Raw genomic sequence first — 19,455 nt, forward strand, 5'->3', positions numbered from 1 at the left:
CAGGTGCAAAGCCTGGAAGCCAATGCTTAAGCACCCCAAGAGCAGTATGTGGCCTGGGCTCAAGAAGCAGGAGCATCTCTACTCCAATGTTTTGCTGAGGTGATAGGCTAGAGGGCTCTTGGAACCTTGCTGCCAACTTCACTTGGATTAACGTGTGCCAAGGACTTGAGCATGCTGTCTGTGTAGCCAAACAGGTGGGACCTTTGCCATATTTAGGGATGCAGCAATGTTGCTTAAGCAGCTAAAAAGCCACCTCCCAGGCTTGTACAGGCTGGGGCAAGTGGGCTGAAAAACCTCTGCTTGACCTGAGCTTGTTCCTAAACTTTCAAGCCCTGGACTTCTTTGCAAAGCAGTGTTTCAGCAGTAGAGGCTCCTCCAGTTCTCATCCATCACCATTTAATGCAGTTCTGTCTGCTGCTTCCCGTGCCTTGGGGAGCGGTTGCCAGTGGACTGGGAAATCTCTGGTTTAACATTAGTGCTTTTGCAGCCAGAAGACAACAGTTAAGTTCCCTGAGATGGCTCGCCCAGAGACATTATTATGCTGGAAACTGCACTGAATGTTTCCTACAAAGAGCCTCTTTGAGGCAGAAGGTGCAATTTAATATGCTCTTAGTCACAATTTTTAAGTTCTCCCTGGAGATTTCTCAATCCCATTCCTAAATTTGCAATATTCGAGTGAACCATCTCAGAGAGCCAGTGAAGAGCTGCAATATTAATGAAGACAGACAAAATCAAAATGACATTTCAGGCAATTACTTACATAATGAAGTGACTGACTTGGAATATACAATATTTAGATTTATCATGACACTCGAAAGGAGATCTGTCAACTGCCTTTATTTCTACATCATGTAAATTGTTTTTCCACTGCCCTGTTGCTTTTTAAACATGGTCTGTGAAGCTGGAAAATAATGTTTCTGCTCACTTGGGCTGATAGTGGTGCTGGTTTAGAAGAAAGTTAGCATCTTCCTCAGTGGCATTTTGGCACAGCAGAAGACAGAGGAATTGCTCAGGCTTGGGCTGCCTTGCTCGTCTCCATCGCATCCATTCTGGCAGCGGCACAGTGAGCTTTGGCTCTGCACCCTGGGCTTGATGCTGGCCTGAAAGGTTGCGGGGGTCTGAAACAGTGGTGTTGTCTATATCTGAGATTTTTTTCCTCCCCCAAAGCCTGTTAAAGCAGAGGAAAACTGAGAGGTTTGGTGGTTTTTGTCATTGGAAGAGTCTATTCTGCTTTTGGCCAAATCTAAAGATTTAAAGGTCCTGATAGGATCCCTGGCTCCTGGGGAAGAGGTAATTTTAGTTTAGAAACTGGGTTTTTGGATGCTCTGCTGATATTGAATGCTCAGAAGTCAGAAACTTGTTGGGAGGTGGAGGATTGAGCTCTCCTGCCCTGTCTGTGTTTTCTGGGGAGATTGGCATGGTACACCTCAAAGTTAAGCAGCGCTGATCCCTAAAGTGTCCTTGGGCTTGTGCTGGATTTCCTGAAGATGCACAAAAAAGGCCACAGCACCATTTTTCTTGCCTAGGTGAAGACCTTTTCCTCCCAGAGACTCTCATGTGGCAAAATAGCTGAAGAAATTAGAATTCAGGGCCCTTTATATGGTGACAGAGTTGTTATGAACTGACTTCGCTGACACACCTATCAGTAAAAATGTGTGTAGCTATTGCTTTGAAGCAACTTTAGGAGCATCCACTCATTCCTGCAGGGATGCAGGCTCCCCTGCAGATGTAAGGACCACCCCATGGGGTGCCCATGCATATCTTAGGGTGGCAGTGGGGTATAAAGCTCTCCACCCTTACCTGGAGTCAGAGCTGCAGCCTGTGCCCAGCACAATGCCAGCTTTAGGGTAACTCTGTTCACTGTCATTGCCTCTAGTGTGTATAGAGCAGGATACTGTAAAGGGCTGAGCTGCTGCTTTGAGGGTTAATGGAGAGTGATGGTGGGTGAAGGTGGCACCTTTGGTTTATGGGTACTCCCCAGGTGGGAATCGCATATCACAGCAGCTTATTCAGGCCTGTTGCTTTAGTGAGCTGTTCTCCAAGTGCTGGGTGAACCAAAACTCACTGTGTATGTGAGCAGTCACAAGTGTAACCAGTCTCTGCTCAGGCTGGTGGATGGAAGATGTGATTTATTACTCGTTTCAGCTCTCATGGCTCAGGTCAGCTTTTGATCTCAAGTGGGAGCTGCTTATGCATTCAACTATGGGTTCATCTCAGTGTTTGCTGTCCAAAAGACTGCCTGTCACGTATGCTCCCTGCCTTTTGTGTCCCTGGGTCTGCTGCTGCATGGAATGTGCTGAGCTGGTATGAAAATGTTGCTGTGCCCCACACCTTTCACAGCACCTGCAGAAATATGGAGAGCTTCAGAGGCAGGTCACTTAGATGTGCTGTCTGCCTCAGGCTCTGTGTGAGCTGCCTGGGGGGTTCTGTTGTGCCTATGTACTGTGTGTAACATACATGATTTATACTTGCCTCTGGGGTGGTGTGTTTTAAAATATCACATGCATAAATTTCCTCATAAAGCGTGACTTTGAGGTTTTGTGGGATTGATTCTGGAAGAGCTTTGTATTTAATGGTCTGAAAACCATGCGAGGATGTAGCCGTGCTAAGCAGCTCTCTGTTACTGTTTTGTTCTGCTGCCTCGCTGCGAGGAGTCATGTACTGTGCTGAATACGAAGCCAGGGAAATTTGAGAGGCAGAGTGGGATGCAGGCACATTTGCAAGCCTGTCTGCTTCCAGTGCCTGTTTTGCAGCTGCCTGGGTGGTTTGAGAGGTTTGAGGGGCTCTGCTTTGTACTCTGAAATCCTGGTGCCTCTTCAGTGATTCTGGGTCAAGCTTCCCATGCAGCCCTGCCAAAACATCTTAAATCCCAGTGCTGATGGCTCACTGCTGTTTTGCTCCTGGGTTGCAGCAGCTCTTTGCTGCCCACAACACCTCACCTGGTGCTTGAGCTGCTTGTCTCAGCTGGGGCTGCTTCTGCTCCAGTCCTGACTGCAAGGGCCACGGTGGCTTATCCCCTGTCATAAGATGAGCAAATATGCTTTAGAAAGTGGAAAATAAAAAAGGATATCACCTACACCAGGTTAATCCTGGTTTGCATTTGGCACTTGCCAAGAGGGTGGTTTGAGCTGCATGAACCAAGGAAAGTAGTCGTGGCAGCATTTCTTGGTGAAGTGCCCTGTATAAAAGGCAAGCGTTGACAAAATGTTGGTATCCTGAGTGTCCCCTTGCGGTGCAGGGTCACTAAGATGCAAGCTGGGGCAGGACTACATCCACAAGTCTGCTCTGGGGAGACAAGGTAATATCCGTAAAGCACCAGACTTGACACTGTCTGTCTTCTTTGTCAGGAGCCATGAAGCGTCACTCTGCTGCCGGCTACTTTCTGCTTCTCTTCTTCCTGGAGCTGGTCTCTGTGGGTAAGTCATCTTACTGCCTGCTCAGTGCTGTGCTCTTCTCTCCCTTCCTCTCCCTGCTTGGGTTTCATGTCTGCAAGGCACAAGGGTACTATTTTATGTGTTTGTGGTTTCCTGATGAATATCTGAAGGCAGAGCAGCATTGTTCCAGTCAAGGGGAGATATGGCTGCTATGGGTAAGCAGATCGCCCAGACCTATCACATGTGGGCCTAGGGGCCTGCATATTGTGCTCCCACGCAGCCACATTTCTTGCAGTCAGTAAAAGGACACATGCCGCATAAGGTGGTCCTTCCTGGGAGAGACAGGGTGGGACTGGAAAGATGCTTGGAGGAGGAGGATGATGCACTGGTGGGGCTAGTTGGTCTGGGTTGACAAAGTCAGAGCTGGTGGTGGACCTAGAGATAGACATGTTGATAGGTCATTTTGTGTCAGTAAAACCTAAAGGAAATTAGTTGGAGCAGATAAAAGGCAAGGATGAAAACCAGAAGCTTGTTAGCTGTTCAGCAGGGATATTACTGTCAGGGTTCTCCCTGTGCTTTCAGCAGCAAAATTACCTGAACTGTGCTTTAATGTATGTTGTATGGGAAATAAGTTCTCTCTGAGCTGCAAAACTTCTGTTCTAATTCTGGCTGGAGGGAAGGGGAGGGCTCTGGGCAGGCAGAGCCTCCATGGTCAGCTTTCCTCCCATTGCCGGGCTCTGCCTGATGCTCTTGGTTGTCCCTGGCTCACTGGCTTTTGACAGTGGGCTTGGGGGGTTCCAGCCCAGCTGCTGGGTGTAAGCTTGTGGGACAACTGCTTTCTGGTGTAGAAAATGTGCCTCTCACACCGGGCTTTGGCATATCACAGGTGAGCTTGTAAATGCACAGCAAAGCTCCATGAAAATCGGGATTGTTACATGAATGAGCTAAAGCCCCTGGGTGCTGGTGGGGGAAGAGGGAGGCCGGAGGATGTGTTCTTGTGTGGCACTTGCTGATAAACAATAGCAAGCATGTGTCCATTTGATAGCACTGTGCCCTTTGGAATAAAGGCAGGGTTTTTCCCCTACTAAAGCCTCAAGATGACTTGCCCAGATTGGCAGCCTGATTAGGCAGTCGAGGGATGACATTAGCTGTGACTGACACGTGCAAGTCAATCTTCCCCGGGTGTCATATTGGATCAAGTATAGCCTCACTAGTTAACTGCCCTGCCATTCCACTGGAAGTGGAAAAATAAGTAAAGAAGACAACCCAGTAAGTCCTTCACCCCAGTCTTGAGACTCCTAAAATTTGCACCCTGCCTTGCCCTCCTGGGTTATTGCTTATGTGACTGGTCCAGTACATCCCATTGAAGTACACTGGGATGGTGGGTTTTGCTTGCCTGACTGGGGACTTGCTCCTTCATCTCTCCCTGTGCAGTTGGTTACAGCACCCATAGCTGGTGTGTTCATGGTCCTGCTCTGAGTGCCTGGCTAGACACAGTGGGTAGGTGATAGCAAGCTGCAAACCCTTCGGAGAGGCGGTGCAGGGAAATGGGGATTTGGAAGCTTGCAGATCAGCAGTGTATCCTAAATCCTGCCCTGCCCAGATTTTGGTTGTCATCTCTCTGAGGAGTGCCTGGCCTTGATAGGCAAGTGCTGGCACAATGTTGAGCCTGGAATTGGGAGAAGTGTGTGGACACCCTGCCGTATGCTTTGGGGACTGCAGGTGATGGAATGCCTCTTCCCAGATGGCTTGGGAAGCTCCTGGTGAAGCAATTAGCGAGGGTAAATGTAGCAATGAAGGCTAAGTGGGCTTGGTGCATTTGGAAGAGGGTTTAGCTCTGGCAGGGCAGTGGAGTCTGCCTGCTCCTACCCAGGTACTGCAGTCACTAGAGATAAGCAAAGACCTTCATAATCTCTTGGCTAGGAGGGACTGAGGGATGCTAACCAGAAAAACAGGTCCATGATTACCATGTTGTTGGATGAGCAGTGGTCAAGGATGTGAGTACTGACTCTGAAGGGCAATGTGGGTGCAGGCTTCACAGGAATAATGTGGAAGAAAATACCCAGCACATTGAAACACCATTGATCATGATCCCTTGGAGCCTGTTGGTAGCATGTGAAGAAGGAATAGAGTGTATGGTGGAAATGATGGTTTTAAGGGGATGGTTTCCATTTGCCATAGTTTGTATCTTTTGACCCACGTTTTTGTATCATTCAGATGCTTTCCCTCCATTGCCTCCCAATGTGCACTGCCCTTCTGAATACTGACGGTCTTGCAGTGGGGTGACAGCCTTGGTCTTTATCCTGAGATTTGCAGCCCGAAGCAGAGTTCTGCCTCTAGACCCTTGTTCAGCTTTCCCCAGCTCTCAGGTGCCAATTGCCCTCTTCTCTTAACATATAGCTTCTCTGTGCTCTCAGACTGGTAGTTTGAATGCCTCCCAGCACCTAATGCAGCTGCTGGATTTGGAAGTTGCAACTGATTTTTAGTATACTGGTAATATTAACAAATGTATTTCGAAATCGAGGGTTTTGCAGAATTGAGTTCCCTGCAGTAAGGCTGCTTGGTGTGTTTTAGCTTCATCTGCCCCCTTCAAAGCCTGCTGGACCTGGCACGGCAGCCAGCTACAAGTGTGCTTCAAAGCCTCCAGAGGTGCCATTAGCTCTAAATAACCCGTTTTGTTGGGGTCCTTCTCATTTTCTTTCCAGGTACTTAACTCCAGAGGCTGAGATTTAAATGTGCCTTTGCAAGAGCACTGCCTCTAGTGCTTTCTCACTTCTCAGGGCGTTTAACAGACCTGGTGCCTTGGGGAGCAGGGCAGTGATGAAAATACCTGTCTTATTACAGAAGGAGCCTGGGAAGACTCCAGGCTGCTACTCCCCTATCCTGTGCCCATGTTCCCCCTAAGGGTGTTTCCTGTGGGTGCTGAGCAGGTTTGTGAGGGAGCAAAGCTGGGACCTGTGCTCAAATGGTGTCAGAAACACGTTCCTCCATTGGGAACTTGGGCAGGCAAAAAGGGTTCTGAAACTTGGTCTGGTTCTTGTTTCTTAAGGTGGGATGCTGAAGAGCAGGGCAGGAGGGTGGTGGCAAACTGTAGTGCCAGCAGGGAAACCTAGACAGCTGATCTCATCTGGGGGTTGCTGTGCCTTTGTCTGAAGTGGTGCCTCCCCATCAGTGGACATGAGCTGTTTTGGCTGGACCAGTTTAATTAAACCTCTGCTTTCCCATGCACAGCCCTGGTTTTGGTCCCTGGCAGCTGAAATGCCTTTCTTAAAAGCCTGCAGGCTTGGCCAGCTCTGGCTGTGTATCAAGGAAAACAAATTCTTTGGACACAGACTGCTCAACACCAAATCTTTTTGGAAAATCATTTTGTTTCTCTCCCACCACTCTTTTTCCAACATCCCTTTAATGGTAAATCTTTCCAGGTTGATTTTTTTTTTCCCAGGTTCAGGCTGTAGTTGTCATTCTCCTACGTGCTCTGCACTTAAGTCTGTTACCTAATGAGGCTGAGGTGGAGGGTGCTGCGGTCCGGGGGCAGGCTCATGAGCTTCCAGCTCTGTAAAAGAGGAAGTAGAAAGAAGTGAGCCTGGTTATTAAAGGTGAAAGGAGGCAATTAGAGGGAAAGGTGATTGGGTGATGAGAGGCACACTGGGTTTTGCAGGGATGGCTGACAAGGCGAAAGGCTCTCAACCGTGGGAATGAAGCAAAGGTATTAATCATGCGCTAAAACAATAATTGGTGTTCCTGGTCCCCAAGCTGTTGGCTTCCCCCTTCCCCTCTGCTTCCACCCTGCAAAAAAAAAAACTATAAAAACAAAGGCTGGCAGAGGGAAGTGTCTCCCCAGCCAGCTTCTACAGGGGACCACACGGTGGTTTCTTTCCTGTTAGCCCTCATCTCACAGCTACTCCTCGCCATCATGATGCCAAGTGGCATGTATATCTCTCTGTGCCCTGAGCCTCTCCCAGCCATGCTGGCCTGTGCATGACATGGCAGGGAAATAACGCCTTGCTTTTGTCCTCTTCCCAGGTTGGGGCAATCGGCTGCCGTACTTCATAAACTACTTCTTTGACACCTACCTGCTGATCAATGAGGATACTCCTGTGGGTAAGTGGGGTGTGCCAATGGAAAGGGGGTCTGCTGCTGCCAACCCTGTGATGGAGAACTTTAAAGAAATGCTTTTCTTTTGATTGACAGATGTACATTACTTTATTTAGCTAGGGATCGGTTTTTAGAAAATGCAGAAATCGACCCGGTCATTCTTGGCTTCTTTCCAGACTCTCAGTCCATTAAACTTGTGGTCTTCAATCAGGGCTTGTGACTGGCTTTTAATGTGGGAGGAATCGATTTGGAGCAGAGGGTGGCTGGGAAGGAGGCTACGGTGGCCCTTTCTTGCATCTATGCCTCTTTCAACTATGCAGCCTGAACAGTAACCTCCTTAAAAAAGGGCTCTTGCCTTACCAAAGTCAACACTGAAGCTTTCAAGGGTTGAGGACTCTGGAGAGGTTTCCTCCAGTGATTGCTTATCTCAGTGAGAGCTTCCAGCTATCTCTTCTTTGGGGATCCCTCAGTTGCACCTTTTGCAGCCTGTGATGTCTGAGCAAGTAGGCAGGATGTGTAGAGTCTTGCTGGTGAGTTTCAGGTGGATGGTGTGGAAGCTCCTGGGTGGTAGCTGAGCTCTGCACAAAGATGCATCCCCAGGAGAAGACTTGCTGGAGCTGCAGCAGTCTGCCTGGGGAGTTCTGTCTTTGGTGATGTTCAGGTTTATTTGCAAAGTGCAATAAGACTGAACGCTGTCGCCTGGGTGCGTTTACTCACGGCAGAAGGCAAACTGCAAACACTGTAAGGAAAGGAAGGACCTGACCTCACTGTAATTTTTTTCTAATTCCATCCCCCATGGCTTCCATCCACATTATTTTTCATGGTGTTTCAGAGCACACACACCCCCCCCCCCCCTTACAAGTTACTTCACACGTGGTTTCTTTGCTTTGTTCTCAGTACGCTCCCTGCCCCTCACTTGCCAGTGACACACTTAGTGTTGGATGTGTCCCGGACAAGTCCCAGGGAAGGAAGCAGCTGTGCAAGAGCAGGAGTGAGAGCTGGTTGGGAGCAGCTTAATGGAGATGTTTCCTCACTGAGTACGTGGTTCTCAAAGCTTGAAATACCTTATGGGAATTGGACTGAACTCCTATTTTGACAGAAAATGGGGGAAGATTTCTGACAGTCTGCTTTCCAGTGAGATATTGTGTGAGTAAAATTGTTCTTGGAATTACTTTGGGGGTTGAATTTTATTTTTTTTAAACTTTGTATTACACTGTACAGAAATGAAATTCACTCTTAAGAATATTGGCACCCTGGGATTTTGTTTCCAAATGTGCCAGAGGGAAATGTCAGCCTTGAAAATGTTGGAAAACAGTGTTTCTGTGTTTTCTGCTGTTGGTAGATGCTTTCTGAGTTAGGCTTATTTTTATTTTTATTTTTTTAAAGCATCATCTGGGAACACCTTTCGTATATTCTGACTGAGGTGTAAGTAGCAGAACAGTATGTGGTGCCTCTTTCCTAGGGGAAAAAAGCCCACCATCTCCTTTTTGGAGATCTGTTAGAAGTGCCCATCACCATGGGACTGACTGAACACCCCCGTGCAGCCCTGTCCTCCCCTCACTAAGGCATCCTGGGAGGCAGCCTCACCTAGCACCAAACCCAGCAGTCCCTGCTTGCTGCCTGCCATGTTGAAAGGAATCTTAAGCAACAATTAAGAGATCATTCCCCCTCTAATCACTTACAAGAGTAAATTAGTCTTGTCAGGAGCCATTAAGACAGAGAGCTCAGAATTCATTAGGCGAGACTGGGCCAAGGGAGCTGCTGGTGCTGCCGCTGGTCCAGGCTGATTAATTTCTCCCAAAACATCATCAATGCCCATCTGTTCGATTTAGGTCTGGGGAGAGCAATTTTCAGGTGGACTGACCCTCTAGTCAGTTATTTCGCCCAGAAGTAATGGAAACACGCACACACACATGCACACACACAAAGGGAACAGGAGACGTGAGCTCGAGGAAGGCAGAAGCAATTGAAGGGGCTCTGAAAGAAATTGCAGGAGAAGCGGGAGATGCTTGGAGAAGAGGAGGAGGGGTAATGACTGGTTGGGCTGTGGTGGCATGAGAGAGATGGGGAACCTGCAGAACCCATATCAGCTGACAGTAGCTAGATCACTGTGTGTTTTACTCTGAAAGGGAGTACTGGCTGGTTAACAGCCCTTATAAAAAGAGTTTGCAGGAGAAGGTCTGTCTGTCTTTATTGTGCTGCTCACTGCTTTTAGCAAAATCATTCCAAGGGCCATTTCATTTAATCCAAAACCTTTGAGGGCTGGGGGTAAGGGAGAGTGGCATGGATACTGACACCAGGTGAGCTGCTGGAGGTCTCTGGCAAAGTGTGATGCTCACTGGTGTGCTGGGGAGGTGGCATTGCTGCAGGTGGGGATGGGCAGGCAGTGCTCTGGGTTTCTCTTGGTTGGGGTTTCCTGTGCTGCAAAAGGAATGTCTTTTTAGCATAATGTAATGACTGGAGTCTAATTGCCCAGCAAATGGATTTGCTGTATGCAGGACAGGAATGGGAAAATGAAGATGATCCATCATGTCGGGTCTGTAACTAGCCTGATAACCACCTAGCTTGGATTCACCCAGTTTCTCTGAAAGTTTTCATGCCTCAACGCCTTGCAAAATGCATGACAAAGGAGGCCATTTAGACGAGTGCAATTCTACTTTCCCTTCATCCTAGTGACAAGTCATAGCATCGCTGGAATAATGTTGTCTTAAAAGAGTGGGAAACGCTTTAATCATTTCTCCAGAGCTGATAACATGCACTTGGCTTTGCTATTGCATGTCAGGGGCATGGCTGCCTGTGTGGTCTGGTGACAATGCTTCCATCCTAACCATCAGATTTTGGTCATGCATGCCCCACTTAAAACTACAGGAGGGGATTTAATCTGGAGGGGAAACCCACCAGGATGTAGTTGCAAAGCTTGACCACTCCCTGGGCAATGCGAGTGTGAGATGATGCTGGTGAAGCTGGGAAAGGTGCCTGGGAGGCACCTGGCAGGTGGTGAGGCTGGGCTCCCCAGGGGCTCCTGCCAAGGCTGCCTGCTATTTGATTCCTCTAGTTATTTCTGGCCAGGAGAGTGTGCAGCTGAGGCTCTGGGCTCTCTGCCTCACCAGCTTGCTATGATGCTCTCCTGTGAGCAGAACCAGAATGACACCTCCACTGCCTGGTGGGATGCCCTGGGTCCCCCAAAGTTGGCTGCCTCAGCATCTTCTCCTGCTTGTTAACTCATGACAGTGTAGGGCTAAGGAGAACCTCTAGCTCAGCAAGTCCTGTGGTCAGGGCTGCTGCTGAGTGATACCCAAGTGGTGCTGGCTCAGCACTCAGAGCGTGGCTGGGTGCAGGGGTTTTGGGCTTACAGGCCTTGTGTGCTCCCTGACTCAGCAGACCAGTGCCACTGTGATGTGGAGAGACGGGTGGCCAGGGGGACACTGAGCTCAGTGCCTGCAAGGAGGTGAGGACATGCACATGACAGGGGGCAGAGGGTAGGCTGAAATCATAAAAGCATGTGTGCAATGTATAGGGCTGTGTTTTCTGCTGACAGCCCCCTTATTCTTTCCCTTCAGCATTATGCCTCTTGCAGGAGGCGTGGGCTGTGCTCTCCATTCTTTGGGTTCACTGTGCTCAGAAAGCAAGGTGGATGACTGATGAATTTTATGGGGTTCTTCTGCCCCTTTTTGTTATATGTAGCTTTTGCTGAGCTGGTAAATGCACCATAAGTAGCTCATGCTTCAGGAACAGGGGGCGGGGAGGGGGCATGCCTCTATGAGCTTACAGAAAAGCCTGCTTGGGGACTTGCAGATGTTGACTTCCAAATGCTGTTGCAGGAATTTTGGTTAAATGCAGTAGAAGAGAGGGTGATTGCTGGAGACGCCCAAATCTCTTGGTGGTATTGACAGTCACAAATTCTGTCGGAAAGCACTCATATGGAAATAGTCTTGCTTGGGCACTTGGCTGTGCTGTTGGATGTTTGAGTATTGCTGTCTGGCTCTTGGCATTGAATAAGAGAGCTTTGCTGTCCAACAAATTTCTGATGGTGTGGTTTGACTTTCTGCAGTGGGGAACTTGGATTAGTTGCCCAGGGCAAGCTGAAGCCCTTCCAGAGCAGGCTATATTAAGCAGACCATCTCCTCCACTTGTAGAAGGTGACACAAATAATTTGGGATGAAAGCTGATTTCACCCCGTGCCTGTCCACCAGGGAAACCCACACCAGCCAAATGGGCTTCGAAGCATATGGATATTTCTCTAGCAAGTTTCGAGGGGCAGAGATGAACCTTACTATTTAGGACATGTCACCAAAATGAGCTGTAGTGGACATTTCCCATGGAGTTGTGGCTCTTACTGGGTCCCTAAGTTGTTGCATCCTAGGAGGGGCCAGGGATAGTGGAGAACCACTGGAATGTAGGTGTATTTTGTTGGCTGGTAGTGATTATTAAAGTAATCAGGTTGGTGTGTGTCACCTCTTGCTTTTCGGGGCCTCCTGGGGCAGAATGTTGTTCTGCAAGAAGACTGGAAGAGGAGCTTGGTATTTAGCAGGTAGTGGCAGGGTGCTCACTGGTAACTGCGCATGGTTCTGAGGCACCATGTCCCTCTGATATTTGTGGATGACTTGATTTTCTATCCTAGGTGATGAGAAGGCTAGAGGGCTTTTCTTCTCTAGGCAGGGAAGGCTGCCATCCTCTGCATGCTGTATCTCTAGTTTCCAAAGCAATCATCTCTTCCCCCACAGCCTTTCACTGCTGTGCTCTGGTCCTGGGCAGCCAGATGATTTGGCACCCGGGTAAGGTCCCTGGGGGTGCAGGGCCATTCAAACTGCTGCTGAAGATATGGTTATCTTTGTATGATTGAGCACGGGCTGTCTCAGCTAAACCCTGCCTGCTTGTTTGATCCCACAGCTGTAGGCATCTGCTGGCCACTGCTGTGGCTGGGCTCCTTCGGAATGGCGCTTGCCTAATGCATCACTGGAAGGACAAAAATAGTGCTGGCTCTCTTATCTCTTCGTATTTCTGGACTGATAAAACTGTTTCAGAGCTGTTTGGGCCAGATATCTATGCATGAAGCTTGTGGGCCATCTGCTGGGGACATCTTTGGGGGGGGGGATTGTCGGGTAAGAGTACAGTGTAGCCATGGGACCCTTTTCCTTTTGGTGTCTGCTGGCCTCTCTCCTCACTTTGCAGGGGCATACAACTATTGCTGGGGAGGCAAGGCTGCTCTAGCATATGCTGTTGTGTCCCTCTTGCTCAAAATTAAATACTAAAGCTAAAAAGAGAAAGTAATTTAAACTGTGTGCACCACGGGGTTAAAAGTCACAGTGGCAAGACCAGAAAGCACTGTGGGCTGTTAATGAGGTGCTAATTGGGTACTAAGGAGGTGTAGCCCAGAAGAGCACTGAGGATAGCTTTAAAGCTTGGGGTTAACCCCTTAAAACCAGCAAAGCACCACAAGATGCATTGGGACCCCAAAGCAATGCAAGAGCCTTTGTGAATGATACAAGATAGGCTGGCTTAAGTAAAATTTGGCAAGTTGGAAGATGCTTCTGGAAGATGTCGTGGCTCCAGTAATAGGATGGATGGCGAGCTTGGGAAAGCCTACCTGTTTGTAAGAAATGTGTGTTAAACAGTATGGGAGCTTCCTTACTGTGGCTCCATACTTGGCTGAATTTGTGGAGGATGGCCTCTGTTTGGTCTAATTAGATACCACCTTTAGAGGTGCTCCATCCAAAGTTGCTGTGATTCACCAGCTCCATCCATGCATTACTGCCCTCCCTGCAGTCAGGGTGAGGGGAACAACTCATCTTCCCAGGGCCAGAAGTAGTTTGCTACCCTTGGTAGGGTGTGGGGAAACATTGCTTTTTCTGCTTTTAAAACTCAGCAAAAAGGCTGTGCTTCCATGGCAGGCGTGCAAAGCCCAGCCATTTTAAATGACCTTTTCTCTGAGCAGCTTTGGGGCTGGTGTTGCAGCATGTGTGTGCTGCCTTTTTTCCATGAGACAACAGGAAGAAGTGTGCCCCCTTGGGCTGATAGCATGAGCATATATGTGTCCATCACCCCAGCGGGGTGCGCGTGTGTGTGCAGCTAGCAGAATTGATTTGGCCTTTTACAAAAAATAATTTCAGAGGAATATGCTAGTCTCTGGCTGTGAGAGAGATTGAGATATTTTTGAATAGGAAACCTGCTTTGCAAGCTTCATTATGGGCATCGCTGAGAGTGGGTGTGAATATTCTCCTTTAGAGATGGAGGCTGTAGGAACATCACCTTAGTCTTCTAGTATTAATTGAAAGTGCTGTTATCATCCAATGGCTACTTACTTTTTAAAACTGAATTTCCAGGCTTCTCGAGTGTTCTGTAAAGGAGCAGCCTTGTTTCTAAGTGTAGTAGCGTCCTTAATGAACAGCAGTATTTGAGGAGTATTTTAAGAAGGGGATTTAAGCTCTCATAACTCAACCCCCTTTTCTGCCATTTGTCATTAGAAGGCTCATTGATGAAATTACTTGTTGAGCTGTAGAAAGTACAGCATCGTTAGTGAAAACTTAAGGCTAGAAAATTAGTTATTCCTAACGTCAGGAAACTTAAGGAAAAAAAGCTCTCCCTTACCCAAACCCTTAACCCTGCATCATTAAATTAATCACTTCATCAATCACTTAAATCTTGTATCTGCTTTGCTAATAGGCAATAATGTTAATGCTTATGTTTAAGAAGGGAAAGAGAGAGAGAGGGAGAAGGAAAAAAGTATATTTGCAATGTGGACTAATTAACATGTCAGGGTAACCTTGCTTTTGGTTACTGCCTCATCAAACCATTTGAAGATTTGATCTCACCACCTTTCATGTTCGAGTGTGTGAGCCCTTGCATGGGGGCTGAGCCCTTTCAAAAGAGATGGAGAAAAATGTACGTTTGTGGTAATGAGCTCTGGGGTGATTCTTATGTCTGAGATGACTTTAGCATTAATTATCTGTACAGCACCGTCTGCAGGAGCTTTGTTTGTGTGCTGGCTTCTTGCTGGATATTGGGTGCTCAACAGAGTACTCCCTGTTACACTGGAGTTTCCAGGCTTGGATGTATGTACTTTCTCAGCTCGGTTAAATTGGACCTTTTTCCTGGCTGATTAGAAACATTAGCACGGGTAATAAACCTGATATAAAGCAAGGATAACAACGTGAGTCGAGCTTAGTAAAGTAAAAAACACAGGGAAGGGGAGAAAGTATATATGCATGTATATGTGTGCATGTATTCTCAAAGTAGAAGGTTGTGTAGATATATATCTTGTGTGGAGGCATTAATATTCTAGAGGAATGTATTATGGGCCAAGAGTATTTCCCTGTACTGTAATGTTTGCATATTCATGCACTCATAACTTTTACTTTTGGTGAGAAAGGTGAGCTGTGCTTTCACTTTGAGTCTATTGGTGGGACCTTTTAGAAAAACTTATGGTTGCAAACAGTGATAAACAAATGTATGCATTTTGCCAGATCAGGAACTTGTTATATTTGGATTATGTGAGCTTAAAAAAAAAAAGGGGGGGGGGGGGGGGGGCTGGCAGAATATACCCCATTTCCTCCTATTTCTGTATTTGCACAACACATTTCAATTTGGGATGTCTGCAGTCTGGATCTGCTTCACTACTCTGCCTAATTGTGATGACTGAGGAGCAAAGCAAGAGAAGAGGAGGCAGGATGATTCCTTTGCATTACACAACGCTCAGGCAAACTTCATGCCGCCTTGGAGGAAAGGGATGAAACATTAAGTGTTACACTCTGTGCCTCAGCATGCTTTGCCATTTAGCCTGGGGCTGCGGTGAAGCCGCAGGAGCGTCGCATGAAGAGTGCTGGGGTTGGATGTTTTTGAGCTGGGCTGGAACCCAGTCACTTGCGCAGTTCAGAGTTTATCAATGAAATGCTGCAGAGGCACATACCCAGCTCCCAAGGCAGCTGGGTGAGGGGGAAAACAACTCCAGACGCTTTGCTGTGCTGCTGGAAAAGGTATCCTGTGGTAGTCTCCATGACTCTTTTTACACAGGTTTCAGATTTCCAACCTTTTGAAAACAAAAAAAGAACTACAGAAAACGTTTAATTAAACTTGGTTGCTGTGGAAGTGCTACTTTGTCTTTAATAAATGAAAGATCCAGACAATTTCCCCACCTCTGTCCATTTGTGGTTGCAGCCTCCTGGTGTAGAAGAAATCCTAAAAAGCCAAAAAACACCACCACCTCCCCCCCCCCCCAAAAGAAAAAAGTTCAGCTTCTTTCCACCCACATCAAAATCATCTGAAACTTACTTAGGTAGCCCTCATTGCAGAAAACCACCACATCGCTATAAGAAAATAAGCAGGTAGGAGACAGCCCTTCTGGAAATGTATATGTGCCATATGACTGAGACTGTGGAATAAAACTCCCACTGTTGGGAAGCATCCATTCAGAAAACTGCTGTTATCCTGGTGAGCACCCCCTGTTTGGGATGAGGATGTTGGCAGGCATTGCGCTGCCCTGACTGTGTTGATTGTGTGGGTGGCCAGACTGCCTCTTGGGAAGCTTGTTTTATCACAGTTACTGCAATTTTGGAGCCCACAGGACACACAGGGTGGTCACCTCTGTGTTGTCACACGAATCCATCCCTCCCCATCTCCTGGCTTTTAAACAGATTTATTGTTGGCGTGTGCTAATGTACCTTTCTGTCTTTGAATATCTTAATGTGCTTGATTGGCAGGAGGAGTTAATAAATTGGTTCCTCCTGTCAAACTGCTCCTGTACATTGATGGCTTTTGAATTAACTGTAACCACTGGGGGGGGGGGGAGCTGGAGACAGCGTTGTTGGACAACTCAATGAAAACATCTGTTCAATTTGCAGCGGTCGTCAGAAGAGTGAATAAGCTCTGTGCGGTCCCTTTCTTAAAGATTTATTAATATTGCTCTTTACACAAGGGGGACAGATTTCAAACACTTGACATTTAATGGTTAGTAACTCAATTTTATTCCATTCATCTGCATGGGTTTGTCAAATGCCTGCACTGTTGAGGCTCTGGTATTGTATTGCGTAGGCTGTCTTTTTACGTGTGTGCAATTAGGAGGGCCATTCGGTACCTGAATACGGAGGAACCTTTTTCTCTTTTCTTTCTAATTGATTAAGAGAGATCGTATTATGGAACATAATACCTTTTCACAAACAGTGATGTGGCTTTGTTTCTTGCTCCACTGTTCAGTTTCAAGCAGTTAATTTGAAAATAGGAGGGGAAAAAGACTTTTAAAATGTAGAAAGTCCAAGGGAGACTAACAATTCGGGATATGGGGAGAAGTGAGGAGAATTCTCACAGGCAGAGATTAATGGTTGTTACTAATGATTTTGGGAAATAGAGGGGAAGAAATAGATATGGCAAGAAGACCATAAAATAAGTAACCGTGCTGCAGAAAACCTTGACTCTTGAAACGTACCTTTTCCCATATGACATCCGCATCGAATTAGACACATCCTCCCAGATAAAACAATATTTCTGTACAGAAAGAGCACTGATGTAAAACTCAGTGTAGTGGGACAGTAAGGCAAGTAAGTGAGGGGATCATGTAGAAAGCAGCATCCTGTGTATACATCTCATCTCACCATCCCTGAAGCGGCTTTCCAAGCAGCGTAAAGGAGAGGGAAAAAAGCATAAAGGAATGTGAAAAAAATCTCCTTCGTTTCTGCAAGTTGTTCTTTGTCCTGGAAAATTTGTTGCAGTCCCATCAGGTATGGCACTGGGAGCGACAGCTCGAAGAAAGGACATTAACCAGAAACTATTACCCATGTACTTTGGTAGTGTAGGGGAAATAGACATAAATTAAGGCTGTGTACTGGAGAGGGCAAGGGAAAAAACCAGCTCCCAAGCTGACATAATCATGCTGCAAGACGATGCTCTCACAGAAACCATATAAATTGGCAGGATGCTCCAAGTTTACACAACCCTGACAGCAAGGGACATAGGAGGGTGAGCCCCATGGGGGCTGGGGTGCTTTGCAGCCATTTTCTGGCAGATGGCAGGTAGAAAAGGTGTCTCCTAGGAGGCAGAGGAGCTGTTGCCTCCCTGGATTTTAAACGACAAGCTTGGGTTTTGCATTCCAATTTGTAAGTTGGAGGTGTGTTTTTTGTTTTACTTCACATGCTTGTTTCACACCTCGAGGAGGAAGAGACAACATATTCTGGTCCTGCTGCAGAGCAAGATTGCAAGGTGCAGAGGGGGAACTTTTTAAATACAACTTGCTGGTTTGCTTTGGTTTTGATGTTGTTAGAAAAATCTGGATTCTTTCAGTTTCACCCCAAAGCATGCCACTGGGGTGTTGGGCTGAGTGGATTATTAGCTGGCTGTGTGATTTCATGTCTCCATTTCCAGCGTTGACCTTTGCTTCATTGTAGCCTTTGGTGCAGCATCTCTGGTTCTTGGGGAACCCCCTCTACATCACCTTGGGATCCTGCTGGGTGGGGGAAAGGGGGCTCTGTCTTCTGCCTTGCTCCTGCTGTGTCTAACCCCCAGCTCATGGCACAGTCTCCTATGTTATGAAGTGGAAAAGGAAACCCTGTGAGGGGCTTGTATGGGACATGTGCAGCAGAGTCTTAAATGCAGTTAATAAATATGAAGAATAATTTTCTTGCTTATAAGACAGCCCTAGACTTTTTTTTTTTAACCTTGTCCTTTATGGCCAAATTTAAAATCCTGGCTGCCTACCCAAGAATGAAAAAGCATGGCAGTAGCAGGTGTGTGGTGCTAAATACAGAAACCTGGTCTACCTTGCCAGGCTGCTGAGCTGGAAAGGCGTATGGGAACTGTACGTAGCCTTGCAGGCTATGCTGACGTGAGGAAGGCTGGCTTGGCCTGCAGTGTAAATTGCATTCAGCATCTCGATGCTCTTGCTGGACTTGCTCCCTAAAATGCTAAAAAAGTCTCTTGGCTCAAAGAGAACTGGGGTATTTTGTATTAGATGGTGTTTCCTGGCACATTGTGTCAACAGCCTGTCTTGGATTTTGCATCCCTCAGGCAGTACCAGGGCAATGATTGGGCTGACAGTGTCAGAGATCTCTTCAGTAAGGACATCTGGAGAGGGTTTCTTTCTCCAAAACTTTCTCCCCTTCTCCCAGCCGCATACCCCCCAAAAATACAACCCACCAAACAAAAAATGAAAAACTTTGCTAGCACAGATCTTCATGCAGCCTCTTTTGAACAAGAAACACCAGTACTTGGCTGCCCTGGCCAGTAGGGTTGTGCAGGGTGGTGACAAGGGAGTTCACTGGGCGAACTGCTTCGCCAGGCATGGTGTCATCCCTATTATCTGTTAAACCCACCACATTGTAAAAGTGGAAGTGGCCCCAGGTGGTTGGATAATGGCATCCTTAATTGTGCTCTGAATGAGATTAACTTCTCATGTGGCAGTTTGACACCTTTATTATTATTAATGTGTGAATAATACAGTGCAGCTTTTTTAAATACACAACTTTGGTAGCAAATGTTTTCCTTTTGTTTAGCAGTGTCTGTTACTCTGCTGGTTGGCCACTTTCAGACTTCCCGGCTTGAAGGGCAGGGATCTCTGATGTCAAGGGGTGCTGCATCTATTTCTTTCTTTATTAAATGGTAATTGCCATTGCGCTGCTGCTATTCTAAATTATTTATGATTTTGAACTGCAAGTGGAGATGGTGGTAAGCAAGGCATCCAGTGAGTCTGGAGCTATTCAGACCAATGGGAGGAGTGATTGGATGGGACATGGGGGCTAGGCACCATCCTTCCCAAAGGGCAGAGAGGAGTAGCAATGTCTGTGGGCAGGAGGGGATGGCTGGCACTGTTCCAGAGAGATGTTTTTATGGCCCTAAAAACTGAGTATAGGTTTGCATCACTTACTATCACCTGGCCGAAAGGGAGAACATTATTCAAAACACTGTTGCCTTACAGTAGAAAAGTGCTAGCCATGGGAAACAGCTGCTGCCAGGGATGGGCACAAGCCATCAGTGGGGGTGCGTGTGCTCTGGCAGGGGCTGT

General features: G+C 47.2%; 1 protein-coding gene across 14 annotated transcripts in view; it reads left to right on the plus strand.

Annotated features, from left to right (window-relative positions):
• The window catches only part of CDH23 (cadherin related 23), a 208,303-nt gene that overhangs the window by 8,033 nt on the left and 180,815 nt on the right, over window positions 1-19,455 (plus strand). For all 14 annotated transcript variants that reach the window (XR_009963409.1, XR_009963411.1, XR_009963410.1 and 11 more), the window contains exons 2-3: window positions 3,348-3,416; window positions 7,398-7,475. Coding sequence is in view for 11 of the 14 variants with exons in the window: in XM_062611655.1 (XP_062467639.1) it covers window positions 3,353-3,416; window positions 7,398-7,475 (142 nt within the window). In the remaining 3 variants the exon portion in view is untranslated. The remainder of the gene's footprint in view (window positions 1-3,347; window positions 3,417-7,397; window positions 7,476-19,455) is intronic.

The sequence above is a fragment of the Pezoporus occidentalis genome, unplaced genomic scaffold, assembly GCF_034315485.1.
Source record: "Pezoporus occidentalis ecotype Australia unplaced genomic scaffold, CSIRO_AGI_Poc_V1 ctg155, whole genome shotgun sequence".
Lineage (NCBI taxonomy): Eukaryota > Metazoa > Chordata > Aves > Psittaciformes > Psittacidae > Pezoporus > Pezoporus occidentalis.